The sequence below is a fragment of the Procambarus clarkii genome, chromosome 91 (genome assembly GCF_040958095.1).
Source record: "Procambarus clarkii isolate CNS0578487 chromosome 91, FALCON_Pclarkii_2.0, whole genome shotgun sequence".
NCBI lineage: Eukaryota > Metazoa > Arthropoda > Malacostraca > Decapoda > Cambaridae > Procambarus > Procambarus clarkii.
The window spans coordinates 15,435,160-15,456,927 of record NC_091240.1 but is presented as its reverse complement, the minus strand read 5'-3'; the positions used below and the strand labels follow the sequence as shown (position 1 = coordinate 15,456,927).

At 51.2% G+C, this 21,768-nt stretch overlaps 1 protein-coding gene across 1 annotated transcript in view; it reads right to left on the bottom strand.

Moving 5' to 3' along the window:
• LOC138359584 (uncharacterized) overlaps positions 1–21,768 on the bottom strand; it is a 123,789-nt gene that overhangs the window by 61,688 nt on the left and 40,333 nt on the right. Inside the window, exons 2-3 of the mRNA XM_069318932.1 lie at positions 10,921–11,088; positions 9,947–10,191 (exon numbers count right to left, since the gene is read on the bottom strand). Of these exons, the coding sequence (XP_069175033.1) occupies positions 9,947–10,191; positions 10,921–11,088 (413 nt within the window). The remainder of the gene's footprint in view (positions 1–9,946; positions 10,192–10,920; positions 11,089–21,768) is intronic.

Here is a 21,768-nt window from a genome sequence, read left to right as displayed (position 1 = left end):
CATGGCACCGGCCCTCGGAGACTAGCATCTTCATGGCACCGGCCCTCGGAGACTAGCATCTTCATGGCACCGGCCCTCGGAGACTAGCATCTTCATGGCACCGGCCCTCGGAGACTAGCATCTTCATGGCACCGGCCCTCGGAGACTAGCATCTTCATGGCACCGGCCCTCGGAGACTAGCATCTTCATGGCACCGGCCCTCGGAGACTAGCATCTTCATGGCACCGGCCCTCGGAGACTAGCATCTTCATGGCACCGGCCCTCGGAGACTAGCATCTTCATGGCACCGGCCCTCGGAGACTAACATCTTCATGGCACCGGCCCTCGGAGACTAGCATCTTCATGGCACCGGCCCTCGGAGACTAGCATCTTCATTGCACCGGCCCTCGGAGACTAGCATCTTCATGGCACCGGCCCTCGGAGACTAGCATCTTCATGGCACCGGCCCTCGGAGACTAGCATCTTCATGGCACCGGCCCTCGGAGACTAGCATCTTCATGGCACCGGCCCTCGGAGACTAGCATCTTCATGGCACCGGCCCTCGGAGACTAGCATCTTCATGGCACCGGCCCTCGGAGACTAGCATCTTCATGGCACCGGCCCTCGGAGACTAGCATCTTCATGGCACCGGCCCTCGGAGACTAGCATCTTCATGGCACCGGCCCTCGGAGACTAGCATCTTCATGGCACCGGCCCTCGGAGACTAGCATCTTCATGGCACCGGCCCTCGGAGACTAGCATCTTCATGGCACCGGCCCTCGGAGACTAGCATCTTCATGGCACCGGCCCTCGGAGACTAGCATCTTCATGGCACCGGCCCTCGGAGACTAGCATCTTCATGGCACCGGCCCTCGGAGACTAGCATCTTCATGGCACCGGCCCTCGGAGACTAGCATCTTCATGGCACCGGCCCTCGGAGACTAGCATCTTCATGGCACCGGCCCTCGGAGACTAACATCTTCATGGCACCGGCCCTCGGAGACTAGCATCTTCATGGCACCGGCCCTCGGAGACTAGCATCTTCATGGCACCGGCCCTCGGAGACTAGCATCTTCATGGCACCGGCCCTCGGAGACTAGCATCTTCATGGCACCGGCCCTCGGAGACTAGCATCTTCATGGCACCGGCCCTCGGAGACTAGCATCTTCATGGCACCGGCCCTCGGAGACTAGCATCTTCATGGCACCGGCTCTCGGAGACTAGCATCTTCATGGCACCGGCCCTCGGAGACTAGCATCTTCATGGCAGAACATTATGCAATTTTGTATGATCTTTGTCAACTGCATTCTCGATGTTTATCTTCCTTTGTTGTTGTAGTGGACTCTCGCAGTGCCCTCATGGTTCTGGAGTCAATTAACCCTGTCTATCTTGTGGAAGTCGAAATTCAAAATTGGCTGTTTCTTATCTCCAGTAGATTTAAGACCGTGGAGTTTTGCTGGGTTCGCAGCCATATTGGTGTGTCCTTAAATGAGCGTGAGAGTGCTGCCACTAAGGAGGCTATCTGCACTTGTTCCATTTCCCGCAATGGTGTTCCTTATTGCAGTTTCTAACCAGTTATTCATTCCTTAATCTGTGCTCGTTGGCAGGGTCGTTGGTCTTCTGTTACTGTAACAAACTGCATGCTCTTAAGGGTAGCGTGTCCCCATGGCCTTCCTCCTGCCACCGTAACCATCGGTGGGAAATTGCTCTGGCGAGTTTACGTATTGACCATACACGCTGAACTCACAGGCACTTAATGGAGCGCCGCCCTGCTTTGAATATCCTGACATCCAGGATGTGCGTGCGTCTTGCTTCCTGACTGTCCCTCACGGTCTCCTGTCCCTCGATAGTATCCTTGGTGAATTGGATGCCTTTAATATCTCTCGCCTTATGTGCTTTTGTTCTCATATTGGCATCCTAGTGATATTTAGCATCTTTTGAATATCCTTCACATTTGATGGTGCTACTTAGCCTCCCCGGCTTAGTGCCTTCTTTTGATAATTACTTTCTTACGTGTGATGTCGACGTCACATGGCAGATTAGGCGAACTGTGGTGGGCGCCAGCTTGTAGCTGGCATTGTTGTAAAGATCCCATGTGGTTTGGCTACTTTTACCTCTGGTAAAGACTCACTTGGTCCATTGTCTACCAGGTTGATGTAATGTACCTACATACATTAAGATATATAACTGAAAACTCACACCCCAGAAGTGACTCGAACCCATACTCCCAGAAGCAATGCATCTGGTATGTACAAGACGCCTTAATCCACTTGACCATCACGACCGGACAAAATGAGGTGATAGCCGAGGCTATTTGAACCACCCCACCGCCGGCACTCGGATAGTTATCTTGGGCATAGCATTTTACCAAATCACCTCATTCTTTGGGGCAACACGTGAGGAACACAAATGCGAACAAGCCTGAATGGTCCCCAGGACATATGCAACTGAAAACTCACACCCCAGAAGTGACTCGAACCCATACTCCCAGAAGCAATGCATCTGGTATGTACAAGACGCCTTAATCCACTTGACCATCACGACCGGACAAAATGAGGTGATAGCCGAGGCTATTTGAACCACCCCACCGCCGGCACTCGGATAGTTATCTTGGGCATAGCATTTTACCAAATCACCTCATTCTTTGGGGCAACACGTGAGGAACACAAATGCGAACAAGCCTGAATGTTCTCACGTGTTGCCCCAAAGAATGAGGTGATTTGGTAAAATGCTATGCCCAAGATAACTATCCGAGTGCCGGCGGTGGGGTGGTTCAAATAGCCTCGGCTATCACCTCATTTTGTCCGGTCGTGATGGTCAAGTGGATTAAGGCGTCTTGTACATACCAGATGCATTGCTTCTGGGAGTATGGGTTCGAGTCACTTCTGGGGTGTGGGTTTTCAGTTGCATATGTCCTGGGGACCATTCAGGCTTGTTCGCATTTGTGTTCCTCACGTGTTGCCCCAAAGAATGAGGTGATTTGGTAAAATGCTATGCCCAAGATAACTATCCGAGTGCCGGCGGTGGGGTGGTTCAAATAGCCTCGGCTATCACCTCATTTTGTCCGGTCGTGATGGTCAAGTGGATTAAGGCGTCTTGTACATACCAGATGCATTGCTTCTGGGAGTATGGGTTCGAGTCACTTCTGGGGTGTGAGTTTTCAGTTGCATATGTCCTGGGGACCATTCAGGCTTGTTCGCATTTGTGTTCCTCACGTGTTGCCCCAAAGAATGAGGTGATTTGGTAAAATGCTATGCCCAAGATAACTATCCGAGTGCCGGCGGTGGGGTGGTTCAAATAGCCTCGGCTATCACCTCATTTTGTCCGGTCGTGATGGTCAAGTGGATTAAGGCGTCTTGTACATACCAGATGCATTGCTTCTGGGAGTATGGGTTCGAGTCACTTCTGGGGTGTGAGTTTTCAGTTGCATATGTCCTGGGGACCATTCAGGCTTGTTCGCATTTGTGTTCCTCACGTGTTGCCCCAAAGAATGAGGTGATTTGGTAAAATGCTATGCCCAAGATAACTATCCGAGTGCCGGCGGTGGGGTGGTTCAAATAGCCTCGGCTATCACCTCATTTTGTCCGGTCGTGATGGTCAAGTGGATTAAGGCGTCTTGTACATACCAGATGCATTGCTTCTGGGAGTATGGGTTCGAGTCACTTCTGGGGTGTGAGTTTTCAGTTGCATATGTCCTGGGGACCATTCAGGCTTGTTCGCATTTGTGTTCCTCACGTGTTGCCCCAAAGAATGAGGTGATTTGGTAAAATGCTATGCCCAAGATAACTATCCGAGTGCCGGCGGTGGGGTGGTTCAAATAGCCTCGGCTATCACCTCATTTTGTCCGGTCGTGATGGTCAAGTGGATTAAGGCGTCTTGTACATACCAGATGCATTGCTTCTGGGAGTATGGGTTCGAGTCACTTCTGGGGTGTGAGTTTTCAGTTGCATATGTCCTGGGGACCATTCAGGCTTGTTCGCATTTGTGTTCCTCACGTGTTGCCCCAAAGAATGAGGTGATTTGGTAAAATGCTATGCCCAAGATAACTATCCGAGTGCCGGCGGTGGGGTGGTTCAAATAGCCTCGGCTATCACCTCATTTTGTCCGGTCGTGATGGTCAAGTGGATTAAGGCGTCTTGTACATACCAGATGCATTGCTTCTGGGAGTATGGGTTCGAGTCACTTCTGGGGTGTGAGTTTTCAGTTGCATATGTCCTGGGGACCATTCAGGCTTGTTCGCATTTGTGTTCCTCACGTGTTGCCCCAAAGAATGAGGTGATTTGGTAAAATGCTATGCCCAAGATAACTATCCGAGTGCCGGCGGTGGGGTGGTTCAAATAGCCTCGGCTATCACCTCATTTTGTCCGGTCGTGATGGTCAAGTGGATTAAGGCGTCTTGTACATACCAGATGCATTGCTTCTGGGAGTATGGGTTCGAGTCACTTCTGGGGTGTGAGTTTTCAGTTGCATATGTCCTGGGGACCATTCAGGCTTGTTCGCATTTGTGTTCCTCACGTGTTGCCCCAAAGAATGAGGTGATTTGGTAAAATGCTATGCCCAAGATAACTATCCGAGTGCCGGCGGTGGGGTGGTTCAAATAGCCTCGGCTATCACCTCATTTTGTCCGGTCGTGATGGTCAAGTGGATTAAGGCGTCTTGTACATACCAGATGCATTGCTTCTGGGAGTATGGGTTCGAGTCACTTCTGGGGTGTGAGTTTTCAGTTGCATATGTCCTGGGGACCATTCAGGCTTGTTCGCATTTGTGTTCCTCACGTGTTGCCCCAAAGAATGAGGTGATTTGGTAAAATGCTATGCCCAAGATAACTATCCGAGTGCCGGCGGTGGGGTGGTTCAAATAGCCTCGGCTATCACCTCATTTTGTCCGGTCGTGATGGTCAAGTGGATTAAGGCGTCTTGTACATACCAGATGCATTGCTTCTGGGAGTATGGGTTCGAGTCACTTCTGGGGTGTGAGTTTTCAGTTGCATATGTCCTGGGGACCATTCAGGCTTGTTCGCATTTGTGTTCCTCACGTGTTGCCCCAAAGAATGAGGTGATTTGGTAAAATGCTATGCCCAAGATAACTATCCGAGTGCCGGCGGTGGGGTGGTTCAAATAGCCTCGGCTATCACCTCATTTTGTCCGGTCGTGATGGTCAAGTGGATTAAGGCGTCTTGTACATACCAGATGCATTGCTTCTGGGAGTATGGGTTCGAGTCACTTCTGGGGTGTGAGTTTTCAGTTGCATATGTCCTGGGGACCATTCAGGCTTGTTCGCATTAAGATATATATATATCTCATGGTAGTGGAATTTTCCACACATTCCACATTGTGGAAATTTCCAAAAATTTTCACTGGTCGCCTTAAAGTGGTGTTTATCTCGTGGTTACTGTAGCTATTGTTCACCCACCTCACGTTACTCTATTCGAAGCAGTGGGTAAGGCCTCGACGAATATAAGCGTCGAGAACACTGGCTTTATATCTTTGTGGACACTCACTCCCACCGCTTAGGCCTAATCCAATGTTTGTAGGCTTAGTATAAACACTGGTGCTTAGAGAGGCTCTTGTTATTAGTACATCCAGGAATGGCAGACTGTTATTGTTACCTTATTGTTCACACTTCTTTATCTTGCTCTCCTTACCGGTCCTTCACTGACCGGGACTCTTAGCCAAGAGTGACAGGTGATGTCGTCAGGCGTCACACACTTGCACCTGCGAAACTGAGAGAGGAGACCAGAGAGCAGCTTCACCATAAAGGGAAGGCAGCTTCACCATAAAGGGAAGGCAGCTTCACCATAAAGGGAAGGCAGCTTCACCATAAAGGGAAGGCAGCTTCACCATAAAGGGAAGGCAGCTTCACCATAAAGGGAAGGCAGCTTCACCATAAAGGGAAGGCAGCTTCACCATAAAGGGAAGACAGCTACACCATAAAGGGAAGGCAGCTTCACCATAAAGGGAAGGCAGCTTCACCATAAAGGGAAGGCAGCTTCATCATAAAGGGAAGGCAGCTTCACCATAAAGGGAAGGCAGCTTCATCATAAAGGGAAGGCAGCTACATCATAAAGGGAAGGCACCTTCACCATAAAGGGAAGGCAGCTTCACCATAAAGGGAAGGCAGTTTCACCATAAAGGGAAGGCAGTTTCACCATAAAGGGAAGGCAGTTTCACCATAAAGGGAAGACAGCTTCACCATAAAGGGAAGACAGCTTCACCATAAAGGGAAGGCAGCTATGATAGGGACACGATAGGGAAGGTACACATAAACAGGATAACATCAGCAGCATATGCGACGCTGGCAAATATAACAACATTCTGCACCAGAACTCCTTCAAAACAGTCTACACAATATGTGTTGGATCAATACTGGAAAATGCAGAACTGGCATGGAATCTGCACCTTGAGATTAAAACAAAATTTAAAAAAAGTTAATGGGTTTGCAACAAGGTTAGTGTCAGAGCTAAGTGGACTAAGATACGAACATAGACTAATGGAACTGGATCTCACTGAGCTAGAGGATAGAAGGAAAAGCCGGGATATGATCACAACTTACAATTATTATGATGATGGTGTTGATGTTGGTCGGTAATCCACCCTTCCTTTCGGACCGCCAACCCAAAATTCTGTAGAGTGCTTATTTTGACCAGGAGATCACCCTGGGTGCTTCTGGCACTTGGAGAGGGGATCAACATCCCATGTTTAGGGAAAGCTGCTCCAATACTGACCTCGTTGTCACGTGCACACACCCATTCGAGCCGCTGTGACTCCCCACTCTCTCCTTACTTGGTATGACCTCCTCAATCCCCTTTCTCTTATTATTCTTTTCTACCCTGTCCATAGCAGTGGTTCTTTCTCTCTCTCTCTCTTTTCAACTTACTGGGAAGCCTCACTAGGACAAGGGCAAACACCGGCAAATTTTGATATATTATTGGACAAGGCGCATGCACAATACATATACACTTATAATAATATGACTCCAACACTCTATAGTAGTCAGGTTACACTCCAATACCATCAGGACTCTATCATCTGCTTTTCAAGTGGTACCCAAACTGCTGTCTCATCACTTACATCACCAACCACACCAAGTAGGTCAAGTCTCATAAGACAATATTGCACTATCAGCAAGAGAAAATATATATATATATATATATATATATATATATATATATATATATATATATATATATATATATATATATATGTATATATATATATATATATATATATATATATATATATATATATATATATATATATATATATATACATATATATATATATATGTATATATATATATATATATATATATATATATATATATATATATATATATATATATTTTCTTTTATATATACATATATATGCCTTTGTTTTGTACAAATACAACACAACTGATCAAAAAAAGCTAACATTGCTACAGTTCCACGAGGTTGCAATTTGGGCCCTATTGTGCTGGGACCTGGAAGATTGGCCTCAAACAGCAACAGTATCTCAACACTTGCGGCACGCTCCAGACATGAATGATGACACAGGTCCTGCCAATGCTGACGCCATGCAAACTCCTGGACCATCTGGTGTGAGGCGGCCCTTGTTTACTTCAACACCTCAAGCTGAAGCAGCAACCGAATCAGAACCCGAGATGTCTGGCACACTGCCATTTGACGAGACGGTTTTGTCAGATGACTCTGACTCAAATGTTGAACCTCCAGCGATTCAGTTGATTCTGAAAATCGCATGAACTACAAACTGAAACGAGTATTTTGATACCAGAATCAACACTGTATCACATTAACTGCCGTAAGTAGACTCGAACCTTCATAGATTTTTTTTTTGGGTGTAGCGTGTGTCTGCATGAGTGTCCCAAACGGGTTGCAGGTGGGTGACTTTAGCCGTTTATACTGGTAATGCTTCCCCCATATCATGTATTATATGCATATGTCTGTTTAGGGAATTTTATTCCGATCAATGTACAACGAAAAATAACTGTGTGCAACAAATATAAACTTGACAAACATAACAACAGTAAAAACATTTCGTGTGTGTTTGACGCTCACTGATATGTTCCAGCGTTGTTTTATATTTGGCGCTATTCTATCTTACGCTTTGTAGATCTTTTTTACCAACGTGCTCATAGAACATTCGATTGCGAACACATTGACACAAAAATAAATGACGTACATAGAATAATAATGTCCGGACAGTGAAATAAGTATAAACTTTCAAAGCACCGTATCGCACATGTGTCGTCGCATCACCAATACCAGGTAACAGTTCTACCACTTCCCACACTCTTGCGGGCGGGCCGCGACCATTATTCTACGTTTATATTCATATCACCGTGTTGGGAATTTCATTGCTAGTCCATTGATACCAAAATTAACGCTGTAGAACAAGTGTGGAGGTGATAACAATCCCAAGAGTAAAAACATTTTGTCGCTGTTGGGCGCTCACGGCAGGTCATCTACGTAGTTATTTATTTGGTGCTGGTATCCCTATACCTTTCGTGATCTTTTTTACTGATGTTCTTCTAGAGAATTTTATTGCAAACACGTTGGTATCAAAATGAAATACGTAGCTCAAAAACTAAGATCAGGAGAGTAAAAAGAGTATACACATTTTTGTTTTGACGCTTAAGGGACAAAAACGCCGCGCGCACATACCACTTTTTTTTTAACCTTAGCCGGGCGCGCGAAAGTGTTTTACACACAAATTCTTCGTACTTATTCTCTAGTGGATGACGTGATATGGTACAAAAGTTTTGGGTGAGGTGACAAACACAAGACAACACGAAACAATGGGTAAAAATTGGATAAGTGAACATAGGAATGGAAGTAACTGCAGAAGGTCTATTGGCCCATACCTCCTCTTGCTGCTTCCATATTGGTTCGGGGTCTTGAAGTAGGTAGAATATAGTTGTGCATTAATTGGCTGTTGATTGCTGGTGTTGACTTTTTGATGTGTAGTGCCTCGCTGATGTCAAGCCACCTGCTATCGCCGTACCTATCGCTGATTTCTGTGTTGTTTGTTAAGATTTTTCTGGTGATGGTCTGGTTGTGAGAAGAGATTATGTGTTCCTTGATGGCTCCCTGTTGCATATGCATTGTTAGGCGCCTAGAAAGAGATGTTGTTGTCTTGCTTATATACTGAGTTCTTTGGGGCTTACAGTCCCCAAGTGGGCCTTTAAAGGCATAGACGACGTTGGTCTCCTTCAAAGCGTTCTGCTTGTTGTCTGGCGAGTTTTTTATGAGTAGATTGGCCGTTTTTTTAGTTTTATAATAAATTATCAATTGTATTTTCTGATTTTTGTTTGTAGGGATGACGTTCCTATCAACAATATCTTTCAGGACCCTTTCCTCCGTTTTATGAGCCGTCGAAAAGAAGTTCCTGTAAAAATAGCCTAATTTTGGTTACAAGTGTTGTGTTGGTTGACTCTTCAGAGGTTGCATGGCGTTTAACCTTTCTTTTTATGTCTTCAACGAAACCGTTAGAGAAGCCGTTGTTGACTAGGAGTTGCCTTATCCTACAGAGTTCTTCATCGACTTCTTTCCATCCTGAGCTGTGGCTTAGAGCATGGTCGACGTAAGCATTGACAACACTCCTCTTGTACCTGTCTGGGCAGTCACTATTGGGATTGAGGCACATTCCTATGTTTGTTTCTTTGGTGTAAACTTCAGTATGGAAGCCTTTGCTCCTTTCCATGACTGTTACATCCAGAAAAGGCAGCTTCCCATTGTTCTCCATCTCGTACGTGAAACTCAACACAGAAGTCTGCTCAAATGCCTCCTTCAGCTGCTGCAAACATCTGGCATCAGGTACCTGTGTAAAAATGTCGTCAACATACCTGCAGTATATGGCCGGTTTCAAACCCATGTCAACTAAGACCCTCTGCTCGATGATGCCCATGTAGAAGTTCGTAAACAGGACACCTAGGGGAGAACCCATGGCGACCCCATCTACTTGCTTACACATGTACCCATCTGGGCTCACGAAGGGTGCCTCTTTAGTGCAGGCTTGGAGTAGTTTCCTCAGTATGCTCTCTGGCATGTCAAGAGGAGTTGAAGCCAGGTCACGATACACTCTGTCTGCTATCATCCCGATTGTCTCGTCCACAGGTTCGTTGGTAAATAGTGACTTCACATCCAACGAGGCTCTTATCTCCATGGCTCGTACTCCGCGCAGTAAGTCGACAAATTCCTTGGGAGTCTTCAAGCTGAAAGCACAGGGTACGTAAGGAGTCAGCAACCCGTTGAGTCGCTTAGCCAGTCTGTATGTGGGGTGTGGGTATCTGGCTGATGATTGGACGAAGAGGATTTCCTGGCTTGTGGGTCTTGACATTTCCATAAGCATACCCAGGTTTGTATTCCCCAACAACTTTTGGCAGGTGGAGTCCGGATTTCTTGGAGTTCACAGTTTCGATCAATACAGCCGAATTGAAAACGAAGGTAAACAGATTAATTTATTAATCTCTCTGATTAATTAATTAATTCAGATTATAGGAAAACCAGCCTATGACTGCAATAACATAAATATCAGCATAAATATTCCTTGATAAACAACAATAATCAATCAATCACCCTATCAGTCCTAGAACACATATGTATGTCTCTGCAGGTAATCCAGCCTAGGGTTGTAACTATACTTCAGTATAAGTACTCCTTGGCACAAAAATGGTAATCAATCACCCACCTTTTACTGCATCTTGCACGCTAATGACAACCAAACTCTCTACCAACTCCCTACAAGTAGTCAATAAGAACTTCCTTTCCACATCTGGAAGTTCACTACCCTGACATCTTCAGGTTTTCCTAGAACTGTGTACCAGGGTCCTCCACAGCTCTCCCGGCTGCTATACCATGAAGTCTTCCTTGAGCAATAATGGTGTTTCACTACTGGTATCATAGAAGCAAGTGAAACTTCATTCCACTTCTCCTCTTCTCACAGCTTGAGGTCCTGCTCCTCACTATATGGCTGCTCTTCCACAGAGCTCAGTACCTTCCACAACCTTGGAGTCTCATCAACTACTCCCTCTCTGCTGGCTTCCAAGTTCTCAGCAACTCCTTCCCCTGACAAACCTGCAGCCCATCGACACGCCAATAAAAATGTTTCCCTATAAACACATAAGCAAAATAAACCACACAATTAATGTTTCCACGCAACATCTCTCTGCTTTCTACATGCTGTGAGTGTGGACTCCGCCATCCAGGACGAATCCATCCTCTGCCTCCTGCTGGGCGTTCCTCTGCCTGCCTCAGAAGGGCAGCTCTTCTGTCAGGAGCTAATCCTCCTCAGTCACCCAAGAGCAGTTGGAGGGGATGGACGTCGCTCCGCCCTCCAGGCCATTCCTCCATCTTTACTCTCTTATTTAGGTCTTCTGCCTTATCAAAACATGCCTAATATACCACTAAACATTCGCTATTGTCGCTGGGCACACGACCAACTACAAGTAAGCACTGTAAACTGGCTTAAAATCGTGCTTACCACAGATTGTCTATTCGAGGGCGCTTCCTGGCCGATGCTCGACAGGGCACTCACAAGTTGCCCAACGAAAATATTTCAGGACGGCTTCACAACTCTTCCTGCCGTCCAAGATTTGAGACCACAACGTTCCCAACTTGATTCCACAGCAGAAACGTCTGCACACTTCCTTCCTCCTGAAGGTACATCAACTAGGGGTTCCTCTCTAACAGGAGCTCACATGAAGCGCGGCTTCCCTCACGATGTCTGGTGCTCAAGTGGGGGTCAAAGCCCTCCAGAAGCAAGCCTCACACTTCTAGCAAACTCTCCACATCTCATGTCAAGTCATTTACTTATATTCTTGATCACTGACCATACTCTTAAACTCCTTGTCAAATTTACCCAATCGTTTTACGTACGTTTTACGTATGGGAGCCGGTCGGCCGAGCGGACAGCACGCTGGACTTGTGATCCTGTGGTCCTGGGTTCGATCCCACGCGCCGGCGAGAAACAATGGGCAGAGTTTCTTTCACCCTATGCCCCTGTTACCTAGCAGTAAAATAGGTACCTGGGTGTTAGTCAGCTGTCACGGGCTGCTTCCTGGGGGTGGAGGCCTGGTCGAGGACCGGGCTGCGGGGACACTAAAAAAAAAAAAAAAGCCCTGAAATTATCTCAAGATAACCTCAAGATGTATCTTCACGTTTATATTTCTGTGACCTCTTATTTAGGTCAGGTCTTGCAGAATAACTCTCAAGGGTAGACTCGTTTCTCAGGCAGCCTGGGATCATAACACAAGATACTGAGGGAAGATAAGGTAGACAAGGATAGCCTAGTCAGACTGAGAAACCAGGACAAAAAGACACAGGTGGAAGCTGGAAAAGCACATGAGCCGAAAGGACTTAAGAAAGTACTCATAACCTATACTGTTAGTTAACAGGTAGAATGCTGCACCAGAGGAAGTTGTGGAAGCCACCTCCATCTTCAACTTTAAGTCCCGATTCGACAAAGAATTTTAATAGTTAGGTTTAAACGCTACAGGAAGAAGGGTAGTAGGCGGGGCATAAATAATTAGACCTCATTCCCCCGTAGACATTAATAGGTGAGTACATAGGAGAGGATACGGTGCAAGGAGAGGTGGCAGTAAACCAGGCGACCTTGGAAGGGTTCGAAATTACAAGAGAAATTACGAGGTCAAGAGGCACCTATTGGAGCTGGACGTGTGAAAGGCTGTTGGGCCAGACAGAATCTTACCATGGGTATTGAAAGAGTGTGCAGGAGCACTTTGCTTGCCACTCTCCATAGCGTATAGTAGGTCTCTGGAAACGGGAGACCTACCAGAATATGGAAGACGGCTAATGTAGTCCCAATATACAAAAAGGGTGACAGACCTGAGCCACTGAACTAGAGGACAGTGTCCTTAACTTGTATACCATGCAAGGTGATGGAGAAGATCGCGAGAAAAAAACTAGTAACACATCTGGAGAGAAGAGACTTCGTGACAACCCATCAACATGGGCTCAGGGAGGCCTTACAAGGCCAAGGCCGTAAGGCCATCTTGCCTTACAAGCTTAATAGAATTCTACGATCAGGTGACAAAGATTAAGCAAGAAAGGCGGACTGCATTTTTTGGACTGTCGGAAAGCCTTTGACACAGTACCCCATAAAAGGTTGATACATAAGTTGGAGAAACAGGCAGGAGTAACTGGTAGGGCGCTCCAGTGGATAAGGGAGTACCTAAGTAATAGGAAGCAGAGAGTTACAGTGAGAGGTGAGACCTCAGAATGGTGTGAAGTCACCAGTAGAGTTTCACAGGGCTCTGTGCTCGGACCTATCCTGTTTCTGATATACGTAAATGATTTCCCAGAGGGTATAGACTCATTCCTCTCAATGTTTGCTGACGACGCCAAAATTATGGGAAGGATTAAGACAGAGGAGGACAGCTTGAGGCTTCAAGAAGACCAGGACAAGCTGCAGAAATGGTTGAACAAATGGTTGTTAGAGTTTAACCCAAACAAATGTAATGTAATGAAGATAGGTGTAGGGAGCAGGAGACCAGATACAAGGTATTATTTGGGAAATGAAATACTTCAAGAGCCAGAGAGAAAGACCTGGGGGTTGATATCACGCCAGACCTGTCCCCTGAAGCTCATATCAAGAGGATAACATCAGCGGCATTTGCCAGGTTGGCTAACATAAGAACAACCTTTAGAAACTTGTGTAAGGAATCTTTCAGAACATTATATGCCACATATGTCAGACCAATCCTGGAGTATACGGCTCCAGCATGGAGTCCATATCTAGTCAAGCATAAGACTAAACTGGAAAAGGTTCAAAGGTTTGCCACTTGACTAGTACCCGAGCTGAGAGGTATGAGCTACGAGGAGAGATTACGGGAATTAAATCTCGTCACTGGGAAACAGAAGAGTTAGAGGGGACATGATCACCACATACAAGATTCTCAGACGAATTGATAGGGTTGATAAAGACAGGCTATTTAACACAAGGGACACCCGCACTTGGGGACACAGGTGGAGATTGAGTACCCATATGAGCCATAGAGACGTTAGAAAGAATTTTTTCAGTGTCAGAGTAGTAGACAAATGGAATGTATTAGACAGTGATGTGGTGGAGGCTGACTCCATACACAGTTTCAAGTGTAGATATGATAGAGCCCAGTAGGCTCAGGAAACTGTACAATAGTTGACCGACCGTTGAGAGGCGGGACCAAAGAGCCAGAGCTCAACCCCCGCAAGCACAACTAGGTGAGTACATCCGTGTAGCAGACGTAGAGCGATGAGTGTGTGGTCACATGTGGCTTCTTCGTGAGGTTCTTGCGATGATTTCGGGGCTTTAGTGTCCCCGCGGCCCGGTCCTCGACCATGCCTCCACCCCCAGGAAGCAGCCCGTGACAGCTGACTAACACCCAGGTACCTATTTTTACTGCTAGGTAACAGGGGCATAGGGTGAAAGAAACTCTGCCTATTGTTTCTCGCCGGCGCCCGGGATCGAACCCTGGACCACAGGATCACAAGTCCAGCGTGCTGTCCGCTCGGCCGACCGGCTCCCGCCGACCGGCTGGCCCAGACGGCTCTGTCACCCCGCGTGTCCCGCCTACAGTTGTCCTGGCCTGCTACTCGCTCCCTGAAAATGCAAAACTTCTTAACTTGTGGCTGTAACTTCTGCACTCCTAATGCTGTCTCGAGCCCACTCTAGGCACTCTCAGGCTGGCTTGGTCTATATCTAATCGAAGAACTCTTGAGTGAGAGTGAGCTCCTAGAGCCAATGAACAGCCTCCCAGCTCCTCCTCAGGAGTCACGTGATTTCAAGTCACACTTGGATTTCTGTTGCCAGTAAAAATCTCAGCCAATCCGGGCCAAGCTCTGCTCTATAGGCGGCAGAGACGCAGCATCCCCCAGGTGTGGGGAGAGAGGCAGCATCACCCAGGTGTGGGGTGAGAGGCAGCATCACCCAGGTGTGGGGAGAGACGCAGCATCACCCAGGTGTGGGGAGAGACGCAGCATCACCCAGATGTGGGGAGAGACGCAGCATCCCCCAGGTGTGGGGAGAGACGCAGCATCACCCAGGTGTGGGGAGAGAGGCAGCATCCCCCAGGTGTGGGGAGAGATGCAGCATCACCCAGGTGTGGGGAGAGACGCAGCATCACCCAGGTGTGGGGAGAGACGCAGCATCACCCAGGTGTGGGGAGAGACGCAGCATCACCCAGGTGTGGGGAGAGACGCAGCATCACCCAGGTGTAGGGAGAGACGCAGCATCACCCAGGTGTGGGGAGAGACGCAGCATCACCCAGGTGTGGGGAGAGACGCAGCATCACCCAGGTGTGGGGAGAGAGGCAGCATCACCCAGGTGTGGGGAGAGACGCAGCATCACCCAGGTGTGGGGAGAGACGCAGCATCCCCCAGGTGTGGTGAGAGAGGCAGCATCCCCCAGGTGTGGGGAGAGACGCAGCATCCCCCAGGTGTGGGGAGAGAGGCAGCATCACCCAGGTGTGTGGAGAGAGGCAGCATCACCCAGGTGTGGGGAGAGACGCAGCATCACCCAGGTGTGGGGAGAGAGGCAGCATCACCCAGGTGTGGGGAGAGACGCAGCATCCCCCAGGTGAGGGGAGAGACGCAGCATCCCCCAGGTGTGGGGAGAGACGCAGCATCACCCAGGTGTGGGGAGAGAGGCAGCATCACCCAGGTGTGGGGAGAGAGGCAGCATCCCCCAGGTGTGGGGAGAGAGGCAGCATCCCCCAGGTGTGGGGAGAGACGCAGCATCACCCAGGTGTGGGGGCGACGCAGCATCCCCCAGGTGTGGGGGAGACGCAGCATCCCCCAGGTGTGGGGAGAGAGGCAGCATCCCCCAGGTGTGGGGAGAGAGGCAGCATCCCCCAGGTGTAGGGGAGAGTCAGCATCCCCCAGGTGTGGGGGAGAGTCAGCATCCCCCAGGTGTGGGGGAGAGGCAGCATCACTCAGGTGTGGGGGAGACGCAGCATCCCCCAGGTGTGGGGAGAGACGCAGCATCACCGCCGCTCGCCGGGTGGCGTCAATAACAAGGTTATCAGGGCAACAAAGAGGGTTTTAATCACTCACGGCGCCGCCCCCCGTCACGCTGACACTCATGTTGTTAATCTTTAATGAGTCACACACCAGCCCCCTCCACACCCCACCCAGCACCAGCCCCCCTCCACACCCCACCCAGCACCAGCCCCCTCCACACCCCACCCAGCACCAGCCCCCTCCCCACCCCACCCAGCACCAGCCCCCCTCCACACCCCACCCAGCACCAGCCCCCCTCCACACCCCACCCAGCACCAGCCCCCCTCCACACCCCACCCAGCACCAGCCCCCCTCCACACCCCACTCAGCACCAGCCCCCTCCACACCCCACCCAGCACCAGCCCCCTCCACTCCCCACCCAGCACCAGCCCCCCTCCACACCCCACCCAGCACCAGCCTCCTCCACACCCCACCCAGCACCAGCCCCCCTCCACACCCCACCCAGCACCAGCCCCCCTCCACACCTTACCCAGCACCAGCCCCCCTCCACACCCCACCCAGCACCAGCCCCCTCCAAACCTACCCAGCACCAGCCCCCTCCACACCCCACCCAGCACCAGCCCCCCTCCACACCCCACCCAGCACCAGCCCCCTCCACACCCCAACCAGCACCAGCCCCCTCCACACCCCACCCAGCACCAGCCCCCTCCACACCCCACCCAGCACCAGCCCTCTCCACAGACCACCCAGCACCAGCCCCCTCCACACCCCACCCAGCACCAGCCCCCTCCCCACCCCACCCAGCACATGCCCCCTCCACACCCCACCCAGCACCACCCCCCTCCACACCCCACCCAGCACCAGCCCCCCTCCACACCCCACCCAGCACCAGCCCCCCTCCACACCCCACCCAGCACCAGCCCCCCTCCACACCCCACCCAGCACCAGACCCCTCCACACCCCACCCAGCACCAGCCCCCTCCACACCCCACCCAGCACCAGCCCCCTCCCCACCCCACCCAGCACATGCCCCCTCCACACCCCACCCAGCACCACCCCCCTCCACACCCCACCCAGCACCAGCCCCCCTCCACACCCCACCCAGCACCAGCCCCCCTCGACACCCCACCCAGCACCAGCCCCCTCCACACCCCACACAGCACCAGCCCCCTCCACACCCCACCCATCACCAGCCCCCTCCACACCCCACCCAGCACCAGCCCCCTCCACACCCCACCCAGCACCAGCCCCCTCCACACCCCACCCAGCACAAGCCCCCCTCCCCACCCAGCACAAGCCCCCCTCCCCACCCAGCACAAACCCCCCCCTCTCCCCACCCAGCACAAGCCCCCCTCCCCACCCAGCACAAGCCCCCCTCCCCACCCAGCACAATCCCCCCTTCCCTCCCAGCACAAGCGCCCCCCTCCCCACCCAGCACAAGCCCCCCTCCCCACCCAGCACAAGCCCCCCTCCCCACCCAGCACAAGCCCCCCTCCCCACCCAGCACAACCCCCCCTCCCCACCCAGCAGAAGCCCCCTTCCCCACCCAGCACAAGCCCCCCCTCCCCACCCAGCACAAGCCCCCCCTCCCCACCCAGCACAAGCCCCCCTCCCCACCCAGCACAAGCCCCCCCCTCCCCACCCAGCACAAGCCCCCCCCTCCCCACCCAGCACAAGCCTCCCTCCCCACCCAGCACCAGAACACCCCCACACAGCTACCAGTACACCCCCCACACACACAGCTACCAATACACCACCACACAGCTACCAGTACACCCCCACACAGCTACCAGTACATCCCCACACTGTTACCAGTACACCCCCACACAGCTACCAGTACACCACCACAGCTGACAGTACACCCCCACACAGTTACCAGCACACCCCCACATAGCTACCAGTAATCCCCTACACAGCTACCAGTATACCCCCACACAGCTACCAGTACACCCCTACAAAGCTACCAGTACACCCCCACACCGGTACCAATACACCCCCACATAGCTACCAGTACACCACCACAGCTGACAGTGCACCCCCACACAGTTACCAGCACACCCCCACATAGCTACCAGTACACCCCTACACAGCTACCAGTATACCCCACACAGCTACCAGTACACCCCCACACAGCTACCAGTACACCCCCACAAAGCTACCAGTACACCCCCACACAGCTACCAGTACACCCGCACAGTTACCAGTACACCCCAATAAAGCTACCAGTACATCCCCACACAGCTACCAGTACACCCTCACACAGCTACCAGTACACCACCACACAGCTACCAGTATATCCCACACAGCTACCAGTTCACCCCACACAGCTACCAGTACACCCCCCACACACCTACTAGTACACCACCACACAGCTACCAGTACACCCCCACACAGCTACCAGTACACCCACACACAACTACCTGTACACCACCACACTGCTACCAGTACACCCCCACACAGCTACCAGTACATCCCCACACAGTTACCAGTACTCCCCCACACAGCTACCAGTACACCCCAAACAGCTACCAGTACACCCCTACACAGCTACCAGTACACCCCTACAAAGTTACCAGTACACCCCCACACCGGTACCAGTACACCCCCACACAGCTACCAGTACACCACCACAGCTGACAGTACACCCCCACACAGTCACCAGCACACCCCCACATAGCTTCCAGTACACCTCTACACAGCTACCAGTACACCCCACACAGCTACCAGTACACCCCCACCCAGCTACCAGAACACCCCCACAAAGCTACCAGTACACCCCCACACAGCTACCAGTACACCCGCACACAGTTACCAGTACACCCCCATACAGCTACAAGTACATCCCCACACAGCTACCAGTACACCCTCACACAGCTAGCAGTACACCATCACACAGCTACCAGTATATCCCACACAGCTACCAGTACACCCCACACAGTTACCAGTACACCCCTCCACACACCTACTAGTACACCACCACACAGCTACCAGTACACCCCCACACAGCTACCAGTACACCCACACACAACTACCAGTACACCACCACAAAGCTACCAGTACACCACCACACAGCTACCAGTACACCCACCACACAGCTACCAGTACACCCCACACAGCTATCAGTACACCCCCACACAGCTACCAGTACACCCCACACAGCTACCAGTACATCCCCACACAGCTACCAGTACACCCCCACACAGCTACCAGTACACCCCCCACACAGCTACCAGTACACCAACCACACAGCTACCAGTACACCCCCATACAGCTACCAGTACACCCCCCACACAGCTACCAGTACACCAACCACACAGCTATCAGTACACCCCCACACAGCTACCAGTACACCCCACACAGCTATCAGTACATCCCCACACAGCTACCAGTACATCCCCACACAGCTACCAGTACACCCCCCACACAGCTACCAGTACACCAACCACACAGCTACCAGTACACCCCCACACAGCTACCATTACATCCCCACACAGCTACCAGTACACCCCCCACACAGCTACCAGTACACCAACCACACAGCTACCAGTACACCCCCATACAGCTACCAGTACACCCTCACACAGCTACCAGTACACCCTACATAGCTACCAATACACCCTACACAGCTACCAGTAAACCCCACACAGCTACCAGTACACCACCACACAGCTACCAATACACCACCACACAGCTACCAGTACACCACCACACAGCTACCAGTATACCCCACACAGCTACCAGTACACCTCCACACAGCTACCAGTACACCATCACACAGCTACCAGTACACCCCCACACAGCTACCAGTACACCCCCACAAAGTTCCCAGTACACCCCCACACAGCTACCAGTACACCCCCACACAGCTACCAGTACACCCCCATACAGCTACCAGTACATCCCCACACCGCTACCAGTACATGCCCACACAGCTACCAGAACACCCCCCACACAGCTACCAGTACACCAACCACACAGCTACCACTACACCAACCACACAGCTACCAGTACACCCCCATACAGCTACCAGTACACCATCACACAGCTACCAGTACACCCTACATAGCTACCAATACACCCTACACAGCTACCAGTAAACCCCACACAGCTACCAGTACACCACCACACAGCTACCAATACACCACCACACAGCTACCAGTACACAACCACACAGCTACCAGTATACCCCACACAGCTACCAGTACACCTCCACACAGCTACCAGTACACCATCACACAGCTACCAGTACACCCCCACACAGCTACCAGTACACCCCCACAAAGTTCCCAGTACACCCCCACACAGCTACCAGTACACCCCCACACAGCTACCAGTACACCCCCATACAGCTACCAGTACATCCCCACACCGCTACCAGTACACCCCCACACAGCTACCAGTACTCCCCCCACACACACAGCTACCAATACACCACAACACAGCAACCAGTACACCCCCACACAGCTACCAGTACATCCCCACACAGTTACCAGTACACCCCCACACAGCTACCAGTACACCCCTAACAGCTACCAGTACACCCCCACACAGCTACCAGTACACCCTACAAAGCTACCAGTAGACCCCACACAGCTACCAGTACACCCCCACACAGCTACCAGTACACCACCACACAGCTACCAGTACACCCCCAGACAGCTACCAGTACACATCCACACTGCTACCAGTACACCACCACACTGCTACGAGTACACCCTCACACAGCTACCAGTACACCTACACACAGCTACCAGTACACCCCCACACATTTACCAGCACACCCCCACATAGCTACCAGTACAACCCTACACAGCTACCAGTACACCCCCACACAGCTACCAGTACACCCCTACAAAGCTAGCAGTACACCCCCACACCGGTACCAGTACACCCCCACACAGATACCAGTACACCACCACAGCTGACAGTACACCCACACACAGTTACTAGCACACCCCCACTATAGCTACCAGTACACCCCTACGCAGCTACCAGAACACCCCACACAGCTACCAGTACACCCCCACACAGCTACCAGTACACCCCCACAAAGCTACCAGTACACCCCCACACAGCTACCAGTACACCCGCACACAGTTACCAGTACACCCCCATACAGCTACCAGTATTTCCCCACACAGCTACCAGTACACCCTCACACAGCTACCAGTACACCACCACACAGCTTCCAGTATATCCCACACAGCTACCAGTACACCCCACACAGCTACCAGTACACCCCCACACACCTACTAGTACACCACCACACAGCTACCAGTACACCCCCACACAGCTACCAGTACACCCCCATACAGCTACCAGTACACCCCACACAGCTACCAGTACACCCCCACACAGCTAACAGTACACCCCCCACACACCTACTAGTACACCACCATACAGACACCAGTACACCCCCACACAGCTACCAGTACACCACCAAACAGCTACCAGTACACCCACCACACAGCTACCAGTACACCCACACACAGCTTGAAGTACACTCCGACAAAGCTACCAGTACACCCTACACACCTACCAGAAAACCCCACCCAGCTACCAGTACACCCCCACACAGCTACCTGTACACCTCACACACACACAGCAACCAATACACCACCACACAGCTACCAGTACACGACCACACAGCTACCAGTACACCACCACACAGCTACCAGTACACCCCACACAGCTACCAGTACACCTCCACACAGCTACCAGTACACCCCTCAGACAGTTACCAGTACACCCCACACAGCTACCAGTACACCACCACAGCTGACAGTACACCCCCACACAGCTACCAGTACACCCCCACACAGCTACCAGTACAC